General features: G+C 45.1%; 2 protein-coding genes across 2 annotated transcripts in view; both read left to right on the top strand.

Annotated features, from left to right (window-relative positions):
• LOC114602411 (alpha-tectorin-like) overlaps positions 1 to 13,761 on the top strand; it is a 34,019-nt gene extending 20,258 nt beyond the window's left edge. The window contains exons 14-20 of the mRNA XM_077932491.1: positions 619 to 818; positions 2,143 to 2,535; positions 3,951 to 4,237; positions 5,439 to 5,704; positions 7,719 to 8,317; positions 10,139 to 10,709; positions 13,652 to 13,761. Coding sequence (XP_077788617.1) covers positions 619 to 818; positions 2,143 to 2,535; positions 3,951 to 4,237; positions 5,439 to 5,704; positions 7,719 to 8,317; positions 10,139 to 10,709; positions 13,652 to 13,761 — 2,426 coding nt within the window. The remainder of the gene's footprint in view (positions 1 to 618; positions 819 to 2,142; positions 2,536 to 3,950; positions 4,238 to 5,438; positions 5,705 to 7,718; positions 8,318 to 10,138; positions 10,710 to 13,651) is intronic.
• Positions 13,762 to 15,386: 1,625 nt separating this feature from the next.
• LOC114602414 (IgGFc-binding protein-like) overlaps positions 15,387 to 18,649 on the top strand; it is a 31,509-nt gene continuing 28,246 nt past the window's right edge. The window contains exons 1-2 of the mRNA XM_077932490.1: positions 15,387 to 15,917; positions 17,916 to 18,462. Coding sequence (XP_077788616.1) covers positions 15,387 to 15,917; positions 17,916 to 18,462 — 1,078 coding nt within the window. The remainder of the gene's footprint in view (positions 15,918 to 17,915; positions 18,463 to 18,649) is intronic.

The following is an 18,649-nucleotide window of genomic DNA, read 5'->3' as shown; positions in this document are numbered from 1 at the left end:
TTTCAATGGCTCTGAATAAAACTTAATTGAGTACCACCTTGGGGTTAAGCAAAAATGGTCTCCCAAATTTCTCCATGGTTTTTGTGGGTGACAAAATGAGTGTGTAATAGGGACTGATATCCTTGGAGAGGGAGTTGAAATTCTCCAACACCTTATCTCTGAAAACTGTCTTTTGTTAAAATTTGGTTTATTTAATGTTGAATGAAACTCTGGGCTGCTCCAGTCTGGTGGTGGTTGTTGCTGTTGTGTTGCAAAACGTTACCGATGCACAAATAGTGCATTAACAGTGGGCTTATCCACACACCATTCTGCTAAAGCTCATACCAATAACAAACTTAGTTGGTCTCTAAGGTGATACTGGAAGGATTTTTTTTATTTTGTTTCGACTATGGCAGACCAACACGGCTGCCTACTTGTAACCATTCTGCTATGTTAGTTGATCCACAGCTGCAACCAACATTAACGTCAGGAGTGCAGAAACCATTTTGCCAAGCACTCTGTAGGGGAGGACTGAAATCCTCCGTAATGGTTCAGGAGGAGGTCAAAAAAGAAAAGAAAAATCCAAAACTTGCCAGAAAATTATTTTCAGAAAAAGCACTTTCTTCTTCCCACCCCTAGATCTCCAGTGCCCACAACACAGTCACTACGAGCTCTGTGGCAGTCCTTTGCATCAGTTGTGCTTCGGGACCTGGCTCCAGAACGTCTCTGCCTCTACTTGCTCCGAAGGGTGCTTCTGTGACGACGGTTACTATTGGAATGGCAATGAGTGCGTCTTGCCTGAGCAGTGTGGCTGCAAGCATGATGGGCGCCACTACAAAGTGAGCTGGTTGTCCAGTCCAGTCAATGCCAATGTTATAATAATAATAATAATAATAATAATAATAATAATAATAATATAATAACAACCCTTAAGTGGGTTCCCTGTCAGTAAGAGAAAATAACAGAGGCCAACCAGAGTATATTGAGAAGCAAAGTGGCTAGCAAGCCTGATCTTTATTCAAGGAACTGTTGCAACAGGGTCCCCACTCACCACACACAGGAGGGAGGAGAACCCTGAACGATGGTGTGCAAACCCTTATACAGACTTTTGAAATTACCCATCCTGTAGCCCAAGACCACCTTCCCAAAACATCATACATACCTCACAGAAGGAGGCGGTCTACAGCAGAAATCCTTTCTGCCAGGATACCCAACAATGGTCACTGGTTGCATTACCTGGACAGCCTGGCCATTCTTTTGTGATGGTTAATACTTTAGTTCCTGAATCCAGGTCACAGGCTCAAATTCATACACAAATACATCCTTAAGACGGGATTTGCAAGCGAAAAGACAATGGGACGGCTTTCCCCATTTGCCTCCCTTACTGCAGAGGAATATTTGAAGTCACTGGGAGTGTCAAAATGGCTCCAGGATTCCTCTCCCATACTATTTCAGACACATGGTTCATATATTTAGATATGTGTGCATTTGTGAACATTTATTCTACATTTGAGACCTTGAAATTCTTATAACATAATGTTTGTTTGTCTGTAGTACTCCACCCATCTGACTGGTTTGCCCCAGCCATTCTGGGCAGCCACTTCCAACAAAATATAAAGGAACATGGCAAAACATAAAACAATAAAAGCTTCCCGAATAATGCGTAATTTGGGAGGGGTTATAGATCAGGAGCGGAGCCCTTGCTTTCCGCATGGAAGGGACCAGGCAACAGGTTGTGAGAAACACCTGGGCCTGAGATCGTAGAGGGCTGCTAAATAAGTCTCTTCTGCTTTAAGGCCACTTCCTAATATTACCCAAGTTATTACCCTGCCGCCTTTGCCTAAGGCAGGAAAATGTCTTGGGCCAGCTGTGGGTATATTGAAGGAGTTATACAATGGTACCTTGGGTTAAGAACTTAATTTGTTCTGGAGGTCCATTCTTAACCTGAGACTGTTCTTAACCTGAGGTACCACTTTAGCCAATGGGGCCTCGCGCTGCCACCGTGCGATTTCTGTTCTCATCCTGAAGCAAAGTTCTTAACCTGAGGTACTATTTCTGGGTTAGTGGAGTCTGTAACCTGAAGCGTCTGTAGCCTGAAGCATCTGTAACCCGAGGTACCACTGTACTATATGATGGCCATTTCCCTTTGTCTTCCTCATGCAGGTTAGAGGCCATATCTGGCTGCCCGGCTGTGCTAAAAAATGCGTCTGTGACCCCCAGGGCAATTTCCGTTGTTTCGCAGCTAAATGCAACCGGGACCAGCAGTGCGCCCTGAGGGATGGACAGTGGGGCTGCCGGAGCTTCCTGACCACCTGCGTTGTGACGGGAGACCCTCACTACTTCACCTTTGATAGTGCGGTGGTGCACTTCCAGGGCAGCTGTGACTACGAGGTCTCTTACACTTGCAACTCTTCCCGGGATTTCTCCTTCCGGGTTATGGCTGCCAACAGGCATTTCTGGAAACCCAGCGTATCCTTTGTTTACCGAGTAGAAATCTGGCTCCTCACCAGCCACTCGCGTTTCCACATCGTCCTAGAGCGAGGCAAAGCTGCCCATGTGAGTTGAGGTGGGATGCTCACTGTTATCGGGCCTGCGAGCTTGCACTGATTTAGTCAGCAGGGCCATGGACCTGGTGTTGGATTTGGAACTGGAGGGTGTGGGGCTCATTGCGACTGGTAGGCTGGCCGGACAATGGAAGGCAGAGTTAGAACCAATGATAGGGGGAACCAACTAATGCTAGTTTGCCCCCCGCCCTCCTTCCTGCTGTGCTGCCGGAGCAAAACTGAGACTAAAACAGAGGTGGTTTGCGGGCATTGTTTTGTTGTAATTAAGGATAGGCTGGCTGAGGGCAGACCCAGGTTGGTATGGCAGGGCCTACTGAGCTACCCTCTGTTGTACCTGGCTGGTTAAAGGTAAAGGTAAAAGGTAAAGGTACCCCTGCCCGTACGGGCCAGTCTTGACAGACTCTGGGGTTGTGCGCCCATCTCACTCAAGAGGCCATGGGCCAGCGCTGTCCGGAGACACTTCCGGGTCACGTGGCCAGCGTGACAAAGCTGCATCTGGCGAGCCAGCGCAGCACACGGAAACGCCGTTTACCTTCCCGCCAGTAAGCGGTCCCTATTTATCTACTTGCACCTGGGGGTGCTTTCGAACTGCTAGGTTGGCAGGCGCTGGGACCGAGCAACGGGAGCGCACCCTGCCGCGGGGATTCGAACCGCTGACCTGACGATCGGCAAGTCCTAGGCGCTGAGGCTTTTACCCACAGCGCCACCCGCATCCCCCTACCTGGCTGGTTACCAGGCAATAAAACAATGAACAGGGTGGTGATACAATGACTACTGCAATCGACACAAGATAATATTGACACAAGGCAACTATCTGTAAACAAGCAATAAACATCCATAAAAATGGCAGAAGTAGTTTCTTTCCCAAATAGGTTGTATCTTAAACAACAGCAAACACAGTAAATCAAGAGTTCTCTTGTAATATACCAGTGGTTCAGTGCTCATTCTTTTTCCAAAAAAGATTTTGGAAATTCTATTAAACAGGAGGTTTAACAAACTGAAGGACATTGTCCTCTTTCTATGCTCCTACGAATGGAAATGCACAGATGGAAATGGATATATCCCTGCTTTAAGTCGTTTACATACAGTACTGTCTTTTCTTGTATATAAAGCTTGATGACTAAGCTCTTTAGCGATGAAACATTGGATTACCAGACCGACGTCTGAGCACTGAACCACTGGTATATCACAAGTGTCTATTACTGCATTTGCAATCGTTCTAGATAAAATCTATTTTGGAAAGAGAAGAAATAAGCACTGAACCACTGATATATCACAAGTTAACTCTTTATTTACTGCCCTGGTTCAAGACCCCCATCTCCTTACTGTTAGCAACACAGCTAACAGGAAAAACAAAGCTGGTACTACAGAAACTGCTTTTCTTCACCTGCCCCTTTTAATATACAGGTTAATGGCAGAAGGACCCAGTTGCCAGCCCATGTTGGATCCATTGCTCTGATCTTCAGACTGAGGCACATGGTGGTCGTAAGAACGAAAGCCAACTTAGAGATCCAGTTCAACGGGGCCAGCAGTTTGTTCATCCGTGTGGGCCCAGAGTACCAGCATCAGCTGTGCGGAATATGTGGAAATTTCAACGGTGATGCCACTGATGATAAAGTCCTGCTCAGTGGAGAGAAAGATCTGAGTGATGCAGAGTTTGGGAATGCCTGGATATCAAACACCAGCCCCAAGTGGTAGGAGTATTCTCTTCCCCCCAGAGCCAAAATGGAACCTGCTCTGTTCTCCTGTGACCTATATTGCATGCAAACAGGACTGATCCTGCCATAAGGCAGATGCCATGCTGTGTCACACAATCTGACCCACACCTTGTAAAATAGCCTGCTGGCCTCAGCTGTGTGCTTAAGTAAGATTCAACCACAAGTCCACTGAGATTCTGTACATGGAATTGTGGGGGAGCCTTTTTTTATTATATTTTTTTTGCCTCAGGCAGCAAAAAATCTTGAGCCAGTCTTGCATGAAACCCTTTCTTAGGGAAGCACAACTGCCCAACCTTATCAGCAGAAAAGCAGTTCTCCCACAAGGCAGTCCCCTCTCTCTCTCCAATTGCCGCTAGAGAGGCTGTTGACGTATTGTCTTCCCCTAAGGAGAAGAGAAAAGAACGAGAAACACTCTGGTGAGCTACCATCCAGCTCCCAGTTGTGGTTCCTCCGTGCCCCAATGGCTACTAGAGGATGTTTTGATATTTGATAGTATTTAGGGGATGACATACATTTTGCATTTGACAATTATGACATTTCCTATTTTATGGCTGCCTTTTTAAAAAACAACAGCAACAACACCCAATACATCTGATCAGATTTGAAGTTGTTGAATGTTAAATTCTGTTTTGTTTTGCTGCTTGTTTTTCAAAATCACATTGTAATGTGGATTATACAAAATGTGAAACGGCAGAATTTGGCAAGAAGGTGAATTTCAAATATTTTCAGAGTATCCGTCATATTTAGGAAGGGCAAGCAAATTTTTGTTCAGAAAAATTTGTTCAGAACTTTCTGTTATGATTGTGATTCGTCATAATTCTAAATGATGAGATTAGTTTAACTGGTTTTCCTGATTGTTTCACATGGATATACAGTGTAACATACATTATAAACCACCTCTGAGTTAGCATTTTAACCAGAGTGGTGCAAAATATTTCAATTAATAAACAGCTGGTTCTCCTTTAGTCTTGCCACGATTATTGGGACTCAGCTAGTCTGGAAAATAAAAAGCGATTTATATGCATTGTATATGCGATATAACACTGTGCCACCAGATGGCAACATGGAGTCCCGTTTTTCTCCACCTGTTTTCCCTGTTTAAATTTACAGCGCTTTAGACTGAAACGCTTCTTTGATGTGCCTGGATCCAGCCTTGTTCTTCCTATTATTCTTTTAGGTGTCAGAACGACACTGGGCGTCTTCATCCATGCCCCAAACAACATGTGTTTGAGCGTAAGTGTGCTATCCTGATCAGCGATCCTGGGCCCTTCTCCGAGTGCCACTGGCACAGAAGCCCCGACCCTTATTATGAGTCCTGTGTTTATGACCTCTGCCAGTACGGACAGGCCAACCGCATGCTATGCGGAGCCATTGAAGCCTACGATGAGATGTGCACCATTATTGGTGTGAAGGTGACAAACTGGCGTTGGGAGATTGGATGCAGTAAGCAAAAAGGGGTATTTGCTTTTATGTTGAAGTGCTCGCACATTAGACCAATAACTACTTCTGCCTGAGAACTTCCCCAGTAAGATGCCTGGACCCCTTGCAAGAATCTCTGTTTCAAGACTGCCATCGGTTCTTGCTGGGGGAAAGCTCAGTCATTGTGGAGCATATGTTCCGCATGCAGAAAGCCCCAACTTCTCCAGCTGGAGCTGGGAAAGCTTTCTGTCTAAAATCCTGCCAGTCACCATACAGTTGTCACTAAGCAGCATGATAGCCTATGTGGTTCCATCTAGATGTTGTTGGACTCCAGTGCCTATCAGCCCCAGCTAGCAACACCAGTGGTTGGTGGTGATGGGAGTGTTAGGATATAGTTCCATTCCACCTTAAAAGGGTCAGGCATGACTGTTGTGTATCACATGCCTGTTTACGTCCAGCACGGTCTGCTGGGAACTTCCGTTGAATGTTGCTTTTGCTATACTGCTGTTTTGCTGGACACGAAGGCATGCAGACATGTTTTCCTTTGTTCCTGAACCATGTTGAATAAATACTGTACGTTTTTGTTTGCACATCTCTCTGTCCGCCTCTTCGCTGTGATGTGCATGCACAGAGCGTGCATGGGTCTCTAATTGTATCTGAGGCTCGTGTTGCTGACTGACTGATGCTGTTCCATGGGAGACCGGTGATCGTCTGGAGCCAGCTGGGTGCCTGCCTGATGCCCCCGTCTCCCCGCATAGCTCTCAACTTTCAGATTTGAAAATAAGGGATCAGCAGCCTCGAAAATAAGGGATCAGCAGCCTTGAAAATAAGGGATCAGCAGCCTCACCTGTCCCGTGGACAGTCTACGGGATATCTAACAATCCGGGATAGGATAGCAGTGGGAAACAGTGGGAAATGGCACTGGAATAAGGGAATTTCCCACAAAAAAAAGGGAAGGTTGACAGCTATGTCTCCCTGGCAGTATCCCAACAGGGAGTTGCAGTCCAACAACATAGAAACATAGAGTTGGAAGGGACCCCCAGGGTCCCCTAGTCCAATCCTCTGCTGTGCAGGAATCTCAGCTAAAGCATCCATGACAGGTGGCCATCCAACCTGTGCTTAAAAACCTCCAAGGAAGGAGAGACCACATCTGGAGGGCACCCCATTGTCTGTCCTCCTGCAGACAATACAAGATGGTTTGTAGTTGTTCCTGGTGCTACCGCTGTGAGTCATAAGGACCCCAAGCAGGTTCTGTCCTACATAGAGATTCAACCATTCTGTGTGTGCACTAAATAGAAAAGAGGGGTAGAATGATCATTACTAATAGCTGTGTGTCTATAGGACAATAATATGCCCCTAACATGCATGCAATATGCATATCAATGTAATATTCTTGACATCTCTGTCAAAGCTGCTGAGAGTCTCATAATTAAGATCAGCCCACAATATCTCTGGGACTACAACTCCCATCATCCCTGACTATTGGCCATGCTGACTGGGGCTGGTGGAATATGGATTAGGCAAATGGATAAGGCAAATGTCTTATGGCTAACCTCTCAAACATAATTTACCTTTGCCTCCTGTAGGAACTGTGATGATAATAATAATAATAATAATAATAATAATAATAATAATAATAATATATTATTTATATCCCGCCCATCTGGCTGGGTTTCCCCAGCCACTCTGGGCGGCTTCCAACAAAACACTAGAATACAATAACCTATTAAACATTAAAAGCTTCCCTAAACAGGGCTGCCTTCAGATGTCTTCTAAAGGTTTGATAGTTATTTTTCTCTTTGACATCTGGTGGGAGGGCGTTCCACAGGGCGGGTGCCACTACCGAGAAGGCCCTCTGCCTGGTTCCCTGTAACTTGGCTACTCATAGCGAGGGAACCACCAGAAGGCCCTCTGTGCACCAAAATGTTTGACCGATACAAATGCAAAAAAACAAAAGACCTTACCAGGACTTTGCCTTGATATGCTAAGTCTGAGCATGAACGGCTTCCAAAGCATTTCACGTTTTTCTCCTCCACAGGTTTTACCTGTCCATTCAACCAGTATTATGACTTCTGTGGTCCGGCCTGCCCAGCCACTTGTGCCAACCTCAATGCACCCTCCCGTTGCACAAAGCCCTGTGTGGCAGGCTGCTTCTGCCGAGAAGGCTATGTTCTTCACTCCGGGGTGTGCGTGCCCCGGAGGATGTGTAGCTGCATGCTGGATGGCCGCTATTACCAGCTGGGAGAGGAAGTGATCCTGACGGACACTTGCAGCAGGAAATGTTCCTGCAAGCAGCCTGCGCACCACATGGAATGCCAGGAACATGCCTGCGGGCCTCTGGAAATATGCAAAGTTGTGGATGAAAAACGGGGCTGTTACCCCATGAAAAACGGCACCATGTGGATATACAGCCATTCTCGCTACATCACATATGATAATCACGTTTATGGTTTCCGAGGCGCCTGCAAATACACCCTGACTACCTACTGTGGCCCCCCAGGAAAGCTTCCGGGTTTCACGATCAAAGTGCTGAATACGCACAAGGCCTCCCTCGCGGTGACGACAGTGAAGCAGTTGGAGCTTGATATCTATGGGGAGCAAATTATTATAGAAGCAGGACAGGAAGACAAAATACAGGTATGGCTTTGCTGTGTTATCCCTTGCTTCTCTGGGTCCCTTTCTGCCCCAAATGTAGGATGCAAAGGGCTCATCATGCTAGAACCGGGGACATTCAAGACAGACAAAAAGTAAGTACAGTGGTACCTCGGGTTACAGATGCTTCAGGTTACATACGCTTCAGGTTACAGACTCCGCTAACCCAGAAATAGTACCTCGGGTTAAGAACTTTGCTTCAGGATGAGAACAGAAATCGTGCGGCGGCAGCGGGAGGCCCCATTAGCTAAAGTGGTGCTTCAGGTTAAGAACAGTTTCCGATTAAGAACGGACCTCCAGAACGAATTAAGTTCTTAACCTGAGGTACCACTATATTCTTCACAAGGCACATAGATAAAGTTTTGGGATTTGCTTTGACAAGATAATGTGATGGGTATCAGTTTGGGTCTGCACCAAATCTTTCAGCATTCATTGGATGCCTACAAATTCTAGTGTTATGAAAGAGAGAGAGAGAGGGAGGGGGGGGAGAGAGAGAGAGAGAGAGAGAGAGAGAGAGAGAGAGAAGAACTTATTTCTATCTGCCTTCTACATAATATACAGCCATACCTTGGTTGTGGAACTTAATCCGTTCCGGGAGTCCGTTCGACTCCTGGAACAGTTCGAAAACCAAGGTGCGGCTTCTGATTGGCTGCAGGAGCTTCCTGCACTCAATCGGAAACCACAGAAGCCACATCAGATGTTCAGCTTCTGAAAAACGTTTGCAAACTGGAACACCCATTTCCAGGCTTGCGGCATTCGGGAGCCAAAACATCCAAGTACCAAGGCGTTCAACAACCAAGGTATGACTGTATACAGTTTCAGAAACTTCTGTCATGCCACCTCTAACAAGCTTGTTCTCTAAACTGGGAAGTCTCAAATACTGCAGCCTTTCCTCACAGGAGAGTCGCTCCGCCCCCTTGACCATTTTGGTTGCCTGCTTCTGAACCTTTCCCAACCCTTCAATATCCTTTCTGATCTGAGGCGACCAGAATTGTAAACAGAATTCCCAATGTGGTCACACCAAAGATTTGTATAACCGTATTATGGTATGGGCACTATGATATTGACATAAAAATTCAAGCTTGAAAATGAAGACTTCTTAAAGCGCAAGTGGGCATAAAATGCAGATTTTGTCACTGATAAACTATAAAAAGACTTAATGCCTATTCACGATTGTCCAGGGTACCACCTTCATTCAATGAGGCTAATCTGGAAGGCTCTGTTTCCCTGGCACCTAATTTATTTGTATTTTTATGGTTTGATTGTACCTTTTTTTAAAGAAATTGAGAACTGCCCGGAGAATTCCTGTTGTGCAGCAACCTTTTTAAATGTTTTTAATAAATAAATAAATAAATAAATAAATAAATAAATAAATGCATTGCTGGCAAGCTTAAACCCTGACCTGACATACACATGTCACAGAATGTTCGCATCCCCATTTTTTATTCGGGTATTTACGTAGCTGAATATCTGGAGCCCACGCGCTTCCCTCAGCTCTCCGGTCAGCTACTGTAGCAGAGTGCACGCAGCGTGAAACTGTTGCTGTGTGTGTGTGTGTATGATAAATCAGGCTTCACACAAGCGTTCCTTCTTATCTGTTTCTGGTCTTTATTCGTGTAGAAAAACAGCTCTTAAATCTTTCCTGGAGACAAAGCACACATCTTGCTTCTCTCTCCGTTGCGGACGGAACAGCAGTGACACACAGGAACACTCCCTCTGTGTACTAAACCACGCCTCAGAATGTGAGACGTCACTCAGAACTTCTTAACCCTGTAAGTTCTGATTCTCTCCACATTTTTTTCCTAGGTAAATGGGGACCTGATGAACCTGCCTGTCAGCCTCGCATCAGGGAAACTCAACGCCTATTGCAGTGTCTCTGGCCGCTTCGTCATCGTTGAGACTGATTTTGGCCTCTCTTTCTCCTATGACTGGGTTTTCTACGTGTCTGTTTCTCTTCCCGAGACTTACTCCGGCTCCCTTTGTGGCCTCGGCGGAGATTTCAACGGGAACCGCCTTGATGACTTCAGGACCCCCAATGGTACTCTGGTAAAGAATGCTCATGCGTTTGGAAACAGCTGGATGCATGCAAGCTCTCCGTTCTACTGCAGAGCAGTTGGGGATCTGTCTGTGTGCAGCGAGACTGAAGTAGCCAGGTTCAGTTCGAAGGACCGCTGTGGAATTATAAGCGACATGAACGGGCCGTTTAAACACTGTAACAGCCCAGAAGATGCTCGGCTCCACTTGGAAAACTGTGTGAGGGACATGTGCGCAAGCACAAGCAGCCGCAAGACTCTCTGCGAGTTGCTGCAGAGTTATTCCCAGCAGTGCCAAGCTCGAGGCATCAACATTCAGCCCTGGAGAGAGATTGCTGGATGTGGTAGGCAATTTTTCGGTAGAGAAAAATATATTTAGGGTACAAGACTCTTATTTTTCTGCAGGATTGAAGGAAATGTGTGGGCTCCATTGGGCACAGGATTCAGCGTAGACTCAGCTTCCTATTCTTTTTATTATTATTATTATTATTATTATTATTATTATTATTATTATTATTATTATTATTATTATTATTATTATTTAAAGGAAGCTCATGGCTGAGAAAGGGGTGCTTTCAAAGTCTGTGGGTGATACTGAAATCACAACAGAGGAAATTGCTAAGTAACAGATCTAGGAGGTCAAAGGATGGTGTTTAGAAATGTGTGTGGCTTTTGCCATGACTAGCTGAACAATAAATAAATTAGGCAAAATGATTTTAAAATGCAGGATGATCTGTGCAAAATAGGGGGGAAATGTATGCTGGTTCCATCTACAAGGTCATAATAGTCACATTTTGGGGGGACAGAATTTTAATTATTTTATTTATTTATTTATTTTCACAATACCTATTTTTCAATAACATATTTCCCTGACCTCCTCATACCTCCCTTTCTTGTATTCCAGTTCAAATTGTTAATTCAGCAAATCCTTATCCATAATTTTTAACCTATTTCTATACTTAATTTAACATATTATTATTTTACTTTTTCTCTTTCATCCATTTCCTCAATTTATTTTTGCTAACCTTATTTTCATTTAATTTAGTTCATTTTAAAAAACCAATTTTACCTTATCCAAACTTAAACATCAATACTTATACATCAATACACATTCTTAAAACATTCTTTCTAAAGTCGACCCAAATTCCCTTCCACGAATTTCCCAATTTTCATACCCATTACAAAAACAAAATAAAAACAGAACACATTATAATTATGTACCCTTTGGATTCCCAAACCCCACCCCCCCTTTCCCGGTTTCAGTCCCCAACAAATGTCCATCAGCCTTAATCTAGTATTAGCCTGGAGATCTCACATCCGAGGCTCTTAATTCTTTCTCAATTCCTCTCTGCCGGTTTTTTTGATAGTCCTTAAAATTGAACACCAAATCTCGGAGAAGCTCTGGCCCTATGGGATCCATGTTTCTTCCAGCCAGTCCTCCATACTTAAAAGTGGAGCCCAAATCTTGTTTCTTACTCCTTTCAAGTCCAGATGTCCCCGAGGCTCCAACTTCCACCTTAAGCAAATTTGTAATCCTTAGGTCTTCAGATCTCCACATAAGGAGATCTCTCCTTTTTCCAATCTCCAATTCAGGCCAGATTTTCCACATCAAGTTCTTATTTTCCTTCATTACCATCATGTCAGGCTCCAAGTCCTCCTTCATCATCTGCAGAATTACAGCTCCTCCTTCCTTTTCTTCAGGGACAACATATGTCTCCTTCTCCAAATTCTCAAAGTTGTCAAGTTTCTCTTTTTGTTCAGTTGAATAAACTTCCTGATTCAAATCCTTATCAGATTCAATGTTATTGTTTACCGTTGAGTCCAGAGTTGTAACATTTGTAGCCAAAACATCAATTTGGCCTTGTAACTTTCCCAAGAGAACAAAGACTCTGTCCAATTCAGCCTGAATTTTCCCTCCTCCAGCCATTCTTGTAATGTCCCAAAACCCCCTCTAGAGGGATTTTGGTTTCTTAATATTCATTCCAGTTCAAATCCAAAAATCCAGTTAGTTTGTATCAGTTCTTCCTTGTTTTCAACAAATTGTAACAAAGTTGTAACAGTTATAACCAGCAGAAGCAGCAGAAACAAGGTTCTCTTTTTCCGTCTTGACAGCTAATTTGACAGCTGTCAAACTCTTTAGTACCTCATCAACAGGCTCTCTCGCGGAACACTCCCGGGTCCGGGAGGGTGGCACTTCAGCTCCCAAAATTAGCTCTTTATCCTCCAGTAAGATTTCTTATACTGCCAAACCGTGAAATTAAAGTCTTTTACCAAAATAGGAAAAAAGAGGTTCTCCCGACCTTAGTTAGCAGGTCCTTGCTTTAACTTGTTTACAAGACGGGGAGGCAGACTTCCTTTTTACACCTTCCCCGATCGTGCCTAATTCTTAAATTTTTTTTCTTTACAATTCCAATTTCCATAGTACTCACGGGTTGTTACTTTTAGAATCCAATTGCTCACAAGAAGAAGTCAGCGCTCTCCGACCATGGCAGTGCGGCTTCACTCCGCAGGAGAAGCAGTCGACTCTCAGCACCGCGCTGCTCACCCCGTCCCCCGTTCCGAAGCCTTTAAAAAGGCTCCTTCGCAGGTCGGGGGGTGCAAATGGTGCCCGACGAGTCACCAGGCTCACAAGCTTCACCTCCTGTGATTTTTGAGGGTCCCCGCGTCGCCGCAGCGGCAAGACCCGATCCTGCGGAGCCGATTCCCTCCGGAGCTCAGAGGGAATCCGCCATTAGTCGATGGCGCTAACCCGGAAGTTCCAGAATTTTAATTATTTTAGCACAGAGTGCATACCTGTATATGCAGCGTGGCCTGATATTGTTCTTTGACATTGAAATCTGACTTGCAACTTTCTGAAAAGCTAAAAAAGCACTGAGTATTTCTGTAACATTTGGCTATGTCAGAAAATAGAATTTCTTTTTGTCTTCCCAACCCAAGCAAGCCTTTTGGGATAAAAGGTTTTACAAGCAAGGTGGGCCTTTATCTCCTGCACCATCCAGGCATTACAGGCAGAGACCTACACCAAAGTGTTGTATCCTCTGTCCAGGAACATTCTGGTTCAGGTCCCCAGTTCGCATGGAACAGAAGCTCCATTTGGGGCATGCAGAGAGTGATGGGGTGAGGGAGAGACGGAAGGCGTTAGGATGGAGGAGAAACTTAAAGCAAGTGTTTTAATGATATAGAATGAGCAGCAGATCTCTGGACTAGGAAAAGTGCTGTTTCCCCTTGCTTCCATGCTGAAATATTCCCATTTAGTGTGGTGTCGGAATGCTTTTAAATCTCCCAGTATTCATCTGCCTACCCTTAAGCCATGCCTCCAAGTGTTCTGCTCCTGGTGACTGGGATGTGTTCAAGATGGACAGCTCCATAGGAGAGCTCAAGCTGGAGCAGGTATAGAAACATTGCTTCAGCACAGATTAACGGTGGCTTGAGCCTTAAGGTAAAGGTAAAGGGACCCCTGACTGTTAGGTCCAGTCGTGGCCGACTCTGGGGTTGCAGCACTCATCTTGCTTTATTGGCCGAGGGAGCCGGTGTACAGCTTCCGGGTCATGTTGCCAGCATGACTAAGCTGCTTCTGGCGAACCAGAGCAGCGCACGGAAACATCGTTTACCTTCCCGCTGGAGCGGTACCTATTTATCTACTTGCACTTTGATGGTGCTTTCAAACTGCTAGGTTGGCAGGAGCAGGGACCGAGCAAAGGGAGCTCACCCCGTCACGGAGATTCAAACCACCGACCTTCTGATCGGCAAGTCCTAGGCTTTATGGTTTAACCCACAGCGCCACCCGTGTCCCTTGAGCCTTAAATAAGGCTGCAAATATTTTTTGCTTTTGAACTGCTGTGCAAGCATGGTACCAGCTAAGTTTGATGTTGAAGGAAGTGTAGAACTCTTTGGGAGGAAGTCTAGGAAGCTTCAACAACAACAATTTATTTATACCCCGCCCATCTCGCTGGGTTTCCCCAGCCACTCTGGGTGGCTCCCAACAGAATTAAAAGCACAATAAAACATCAGACATTAAAAACTCCCCTAAACAGGATTGCCTTCAGATGTCTTCTAAAAGTCAGATAGTTTTTTAAATTTCCTTGACATCTGATGGGAAGGCATTCCACAGGGCGGGCGCCGCTACCGAGAAGGTCCTCTGCCTGGTTTCCTGTAACCTCTCTTCTCGCAGGGAGGGAACTGCCAGAAGGCCCTCGGAGCTGGACCTCAGTGTCTGGGCTGAACGATGGGGGCGGAGACGCTTCTTCGGGTATACATGGTGGGCGTTGCTTCTTTCTACACCAGTTTATTTAAAAAATCTGGCTGTGTGCACATCACCAGCTTGAAATGCAACCAAGTTATTCCTTTTCTCAACTCGGATCGTAGCTTGGGGGTTTTTTTTTGGGGGGGGGAGGAATACATAAAAATGCTGAAGTTCATAAATAAACAACCAGATTGATACAGGATAGACATGGGTTGTGGCTAACGTTGTGGTGGCGCTGTGGTCTAAACCACTGAGTCTCTTAGATTTGATGATCAGAAGGTCGGCGGTTCAAATCCCCGTGTCGGGGTGAGTCCCCGTCGTTCTGTGCCAGCTCCTGCCAACCTAGCAGTTTGAAAGCACACCAGTGCAAGTAGATAAATAGGTACCACTGTGGCGGGAAGCTAAACAGCGTTTCCATCTTTGGTTTCCATCACGGTGTTCCATTGCGCCAGAAGCAGTTTAGTCATGCTGGCCACATGACCCGGAAAGCTGTCTGTGGACAAACACCAGCTCCCTCAGCCTGACAGTGAGATTAGCGCCGCAACCCAGCCTTTGACTGGACTTAACCCTCCAGGGGTCCTTTACCTTGCTTTACCTTTTACCAAACTAGCAGTGGGAGTGAACTGGATGCCTGGGAGTGTGTGCAAAGGCTCAGTCTTAGCTAGAAATAAATGAATATTCTATGTGATGTTTTTATTTTCCAGACTTTACCTGCCCATCAAATAGCCATTATGTACTCTGTGGTTCTCCCTGCCCTGCCTCTTGTGCTGAACTGGCTATGCCCAAGAACTGCAGCTGGTTCGCGTGTGTTGAAGGATGTCAGTGCAATGCGGGGTTTGTGCTGAGTGGCATCGAGTGTGTGCCTCTGGAGCAGTGTGGCTGCTTCTACAAGGGGCAGTATTACCTGAAAGGGGAAACCTTCTTCAAGAAAGGAGAAAACTGCCAAAAGATGTATCAGTGTAATGGACCCACCTATGCAGTCGTTGCTGTTGAGTCCCTGTGCGGACCTGGACAATTCTGCGGTACCCAGAAGGGGGTGTATGGGTGCCATCCATTGTTGGATGGTATTTGTCAGGTTTCTGGGTTTTCTCACTACGTCACTTTTGATGGGTGGCATTATAGCTTTCAGGGCACCTCCACATACGTCTTGGCTGAACTGTGTGGGGTGTCCAAGCCTTTACCAGCTTTCAAAGTTGAACTGAAGAGCGAGAAGCAGTCCAGCAGCCCATTATCTGCGGCATCAGAGGTGTTTGTGCTGGTGAACCACACCCAGATACATCTGCAGAGGGGACACAGGGGCAGAGTCAAGGTAAGAACATTCTTACGTATTCACAGCTTGGCTACTTTATCATCATCATCATCATTTTTAATTTGCATACCGTCTTTCTATCTTACAATACTCAAGGCAGTTTACAAGCTGAAGAAACAAAAAAATGTACATCTTATAACAATCTAATGCAACACAAAAATGTGATAATAAAACATAACTTTAAAATAGGCAACTTGCATCAAAAATGTAACATTCAACAATCTTTAGAATAGTATTAAATAATAATAACATAAAAAAGTTAAATAGAAATCCGCTCAACAGTTACAATAAATAATTTCTAAACTATAATCAATAAAACAATGGCAAGCCACAGCACAGTCATACCTCGGGGTTAAAGATGCTTCGGGTTAAATCTTTTCAGGGTGCGTCCCGTGGTGACCCAGAAGTACCGGAAAGGGTTACTTCCGGGTTTCGCCACTTGCGCATGCACAGATGCTCAAAATGATGTCACGCACATGCGCAGAAGCGACGAATCGCAGCACGCACAGACGTGGGTTGCATTCTGCTCAGGTTGTGAATGGGGCTCTGGAATGGATCCCGTTTGCAACCAGAGGTACCACTGTACATAAAATAATACAATACAAATTGAGAAGCAGAGACAAGAGGATGGTGGGGCAACGCAGGTGGAAGGAGGCCTTGCCTGATGGAGTCTCTCCATCTTATTTATTGTTAGGGTGCTTACTAAGTGCTGTTATATTCCAGTTACAACTAAAAGAATAAGAAGCAGGGTATCGCACAGAAGCCAGTGCAGTGTAATATTAAAACAGGTCTAAATGACTGAACTGTGCACATCAGCACCTAAGAAAGATTAGGGGTCACTGACATCTCACGCTCGTCTTTTCTCTATTGAACCCACTAAGTCTTGTCCTACTTATCTTTTCTTTATTTTGTAAAATTTCAAACTCTTAAACCTTGCTCCTTCACCACCCCCAAAACCTGGGCAGATGGAGTGCAGCTGACACTCCATCGGAGTAGCCTAGTGCCACAAAAGACTGTTTAGTGTCACCAGCCAGCCTTGCAAACAAATCCGTACATGTTACTATTCCACAAGAAAAAGGTATTTACAGCTCTTAGAAGACTAACACGTTTACTGTGGCATAAGTTTCCCCTTCATTGGATGTATGGCATGCATAATAGTGGGGGATTGTACGCAGTGCCATCAGAGAGAAAATGAAATGCAAAGTTACAACAGCTGACCGCTCAATTACAGCAGCTTTCTGTCAGTTGAATGAATTTTATTATTACAGTCACAGACCAGTTCCGGCTCACTTACAATATCGGGGAAATCATAAAACACAACAGGAATACATTGAATTGCAATTGGGTATAACAGATACAGTACAGATACAGCGGCAGTTAAAAATATATATTTCTGACAGTTTTTTTTGGGAGGGGGGACTACAATTCCCATCAGTCCGAGGAAGCATGGGAGCTGTAGTCCCATACAAAAGTTGGAGAGCACCATGTGCTCAATAGCGCATTTATTTATTTATTTATTTATTTAGTGAGTGAGTGAGTGTTGGCCTCTGTTTGAAATGCAGCATTCTCCCACAGCGGCTTACAACATTTAAAACAATTAATGATCACCATTTGGATTTCCTGCCTGTTTACAACCATCTGCAACTCAAGGTGGCTGACATAAAGTCAGGGTAGATGCAACCTAAACAATGAAATCGAGCACCGTTAAAACAGCAACAGATGCGTTTTAAATTGGCATCCTGAAAAAGCCCATCTTCTGCTGCAATCCTGTACATTTACCTGGCAGCAGACCCCATGGAACTCAATGTGACTCGCTCCTAAGCGGACATTGTAGGATTGGACTGTAAATAAATAGACCTCACTTCCTCTGGCAATTAATACTTGCTGTCTCCCACATGCATTCTGTGGAATTAAAATACTGTCTAGAGCTGCCTGCCATTTTCTAAAGGGATGGGTTTCGGGGAAGAAAGGTTCAATGTTCTTCTTTTGCTCACACAGATTGATGGCGTGGTTGCAATCCTTCCAGTGCATTTAAAAAACCAAGGAATTGTCATCTACCAGCATGGGTTTTACACAGTTGTAAAGACAGACTTTGGGCTAACAGTGAGCTATGACCTGGCCCACAGCGTCTTTGTCACACTTTCCCCTCAATACCAAGGCCAGGTATGTGGGCTGTGTGGGAACTTCAATGGCGTCGCTGATGACGACTCGGAGACACGCAATGGATCTACAGTGGAGCATGCCTTGGATGCTGCCCTAGACTGGAGGTCATCAGACATTCCCCATGGCGCCTCTTCTGCTATATTTGGTCGGCGGAGAAGTCTTGTCCAATCTATATCTCTGTGCTGGATAATACAGAATCCTGATGGGCCATTTGCCTCTTGTCACTTGCAAGTTGACCCAGAGCCTTATCTGACACATTGCATTTTTGACCTGCACATCTCCGCCGGGGACAACGTCATGTGCTGGTCCATTCAGACATATGCAGCGGCCTGCCAAAGAGCCAATGTAACCCTCCGGCCCTGGAGGACGGAGTTTTTCTGTGGTAGGTCCATTTTGTGATACTTGGCACACCCCGCAGTTTGGGGCTCTGCCCACATTGGCCCATTTCCATTGCAGCCCTCAAACTTCCATTTCCCAATGCATGACTCTTACAATTGGTCCTCAAGGACATGTTTGCTTAAACATATGTGCTTTCTGTTCCTGTGACTACTGCATTGTTCTTTGCATTC

The sequence above is a fragment of the Podarcis muralis genome, chromosome 7, assembly GCF_964188315.1.
Source record: "Podarcis muralis chromosome 7, rPodMur119.hap1.1, whole genome shotgun sequence".
NCBI lineage: Eukaryota > Metazoa > Chordata > Lepidosauria > Squamata > Lacertidae > Podarcis > Podarcis muralis.
This window is presented reverse-complemented; position numbering and strand designations above follow the sequence as displayed.